The sequence below is a fragment of the Corvus brachyrhynchos genome, unplaced genomic scaffold (genome assembly GCF_000691975.1).
Source record: "Corvus brachyrhynchos isolate BGI_N302 unplaced genomic scaffold, ASM69197v1 scaffold624, whole genome shotgun sequence".
In the NCBI taxonomy this organism is placed as follows: Eukaryota; Metazoa; Chordata; class Aves; order Passeriformes; family Corvidae; genus Corvus; species Corvus brachyrhynchos.
Genome location: NW_008237889.1, coordinates 153,528 through 156,189, shown reverse-complemented (window position 1 = coordinate 156,189; position 2,662 = coordinate 153,528). Strand labels below are relative to the sequence as shown.

Genomic DNA, 2,662 nt, shown 5'->3' with positions numbered 1-2,662 from the left:
CCCGGGCGCGCACGGGGGCGCGGGGGCCGTGGTGGCGGGGCACAGGCGGGTGCTGGGGCTCGGTGGCTACGGGCCGGGCTTGGGCACTAGTCCTTGGAGGGCTTCTTGCTGCGGGTGTTCCACATGCCGCGCTTGGAGTGGTAGTAGTGGTAAAAGTTCCTGAGGCGCAAGCGCTCCACCTCCAGCCCGCTCTGGAGCACCCTGCGGACCGAGGGACACAGGGACGGGGCTCAGGGGATGGGGCTCAAGAAATGGATGGACAGAGGGACAGGGCTCCGGGTGGACGGACAGAAGGGCACAGCCCTCCCAAAGGGAGGTTTTCCCCTTCACCACCCCAGCCCCCAGCCAGCTTGATGGATGTGCCCAAATCCACGTGGCCGACCCTGCTCCTGGGGGTTCAGGGGCTGCAGGACCCCCAGGCTCACCTGTCCAGCAGCTCCCAGTCCTCCCCGCCCCAGCGGTCCCGGAACTCCTCCGTGTTCATCCCTCCCACGCGGTCAAAGTCCGACTTGTAGATGCCGAAGAGGCCGAAGCCGTTCACCTCCCAGTAGCCTGGGGGGGAACAATGAGGTGAGGGGTGGGGGGACCCCCAAATGCCCATCTCATCATCCCCTCTGTGCTCTCCCCACCACCTGGGAGCCACGGGAACTCCCCATCCCAACCCCTCTTGCCACCACGGGTCCGTCCCCACCTGCGCCACCTCCTGCGGAGGTGCACCAGGGCATGGCCCGGTTTTGGGGTGCTCCCGGCCGGACAGGGGTCCCTGCTCACCGTTGGGCTCCCGGGGGGAGCTGCCGCAGCTCAGCCTCATGACGATGGGAGCGTAGGCCAGCTTGCCCTCCACGCAGTGCTTCCGGATGCTGTCCAGGATGTTGGCAGGGAAATGGATGTGCAGGTCGCACAGGAACACGATGCTGTGCTCGTCCTGGGAGGGGACGGGCACGGTCAGGGGGATCAGAGAGGAACAGCCCCGGGGAGAGGAGCCATGGCCAGAGCTGGTCCCTGTCCCCGCTCACCTCCACCATGTCCACGCCAGCCTGGAGCCCGGCCGAGCGCTCGAAATTCCCCGTGCGCCGCAGGTACTGGAACCTGGGAGAGAGGACAGGGCAGGTAGCGCTGGGGACAGGCAGGGACACAGCCAGGAGGGGGACAGGAGCCACTGGCATGGAGAAAGAACCTTCCCAGGAAGGCCCAGGTGCTACAGCTCAAGCTGAGGCTCCCCCTGTGCAGTCACAAGTTTCTGCACCCCCAAATCCACATGGAAAAGTAGTTTAAACGCCCAAAAATGAGGAGGAGGAGGAGGAGGAGGGAAGGGGCAGCGAGGCAGGCACTGAGCAGGCGGGGAAGGAGCAGCAGGCTGTGTGAGCAGCTGTCCCACCACGGGGAGCCCCCCAGACCCCCGAGGCTGCAGGCTGGGAGTTACCGGGGCAGGCGGGCGTCCCGCAGGGCCTTCTCCACGTCCATGTCCTCGCTGTCGAAATCCACCAGGATGACGTTGAAGTTGGCGTCCCTCGTGGCCCCGTAGAGGCCGGCCATGTCCGAGATGAACTGCTGCACCCAGCGGGCCTGGTTCTTCACTGCCGGAGACACGGCCCTCAGGCTCACGTGGGGCACCCACAGCACCCCCTCCCAGCCAAGCCAGCCCCTCCTGAGGCGAGCTGACACCCTCATCATGCTGGGGGAGCCAAGGGGCTGCCTTCCTCCGGCGGGAGGATGCTGAGGGAGCAGCACAGAGCCCGGGGAGCCGTGTCCTCGCCATCACCTACCTGGCACCACGAAGTGCACCATGACGTCCTGCCTCCAGCTGAGCCGCAGGGGCCGGCACAGGACGGATTTCCCATAGAGGACGCTCCAGGCACTGGGCTGGGGCTCGGTGGCCCCCAGGGCCAGCCCGTCGGGGTTGGCCTCGGCGCTGTCGTCCTGCTTGCCCTGGTGCAGGAGGACGTAGACGTACTCGGAGAGCCGCACCGTGCGCTGGCCACGCTCCGCCAGCTCCAGCTCCAGCAGGTACCGGTTCCCCCGCGCCGTGTCCCGCCGCTTCTCCACGTTGATGATCCTCAGGAGGGTGTAGATCCTACAGGGAAAAGGGAAGCCTTGAAGTCACCGCCACCACGAGGCTCTGCTTCCCACGATCCAGGACCCGGCCCCTGAACTCCTGCCGCCATCCCGCTCCCTCCGCACCCTCCGTTCTTCTCGTTGAGCCTCTCCATGTACTGGGCCACCACGTCCACCACCTCACTCTCGCCCAGCTGCAGGTTTCCCGACACGTTGCAGCGCAGGTCGTTCCAGTCGGAGCGCAGCAGCTCGAAGTCCACGGAGCTGACGCTGAACGTCCGCTGCCAGTTGATGGAGTCCTCCAGCCAGCCCTGCTGCAGCTCCCCCGCCTCGTAGGAGTAGTCCGACACCTCCTCCTCATCCTCCTCCTCCTCCTGCCCCTTCCCCTCCTCCTGCTGCGACGCCGTCGTTTCCGACACCTTCAGAAAGGACGTGGCCCGCGTCCCCTCGGAGCGCGTGGCCTCGGATGGTGTGTAGCCGGCAGTGGCTGCTGTCCTGCCCGGGGCAGGGGTCGTGTCCTCACGGCTGAAGAGCCCCTCGGTGCCCAGGGCGAGGAGGCCGGGCAGCCCCCGCTGCTTGGGCGGCCGCTCCCACCTCCCGCCTCTCT

General features: G+C 67.1%; 1 protein-coding gene across 1 annotated transcript in view; it reads right to left on the bottom strand.

Moving 5' to 3' along the window:
* Window positions 1–2,662, bottom strand: part of B4GALNT4 (beta-1,4-N-acetyl-galactosaminyltransferase 4) — a 12,142-nt gene that overhangs the window by 657 nt on the left and 8,823 nt on the right. Inside the window, 7 exon segments of the mRNA XM_017732762.1 lie at window positions 41–201; window positions 426–552; window positions 772–925; window positions 1,017–1,089; window positions 1,424–1,577; window positions 1,767–2,074; window positions 2,182–2,658. Of these exon segments, the coding sequence (XP_017588251.1) occupies window positions 87–201; window positions 426–552; window positions 772–925; window positions 1,017–1,089; window positions 1,424–1,577; window positions 1,767–2,074; window positions 2,182–2,658 (1,408 nt within the window). The 3' untranslated portion in view covers window positions 41–86.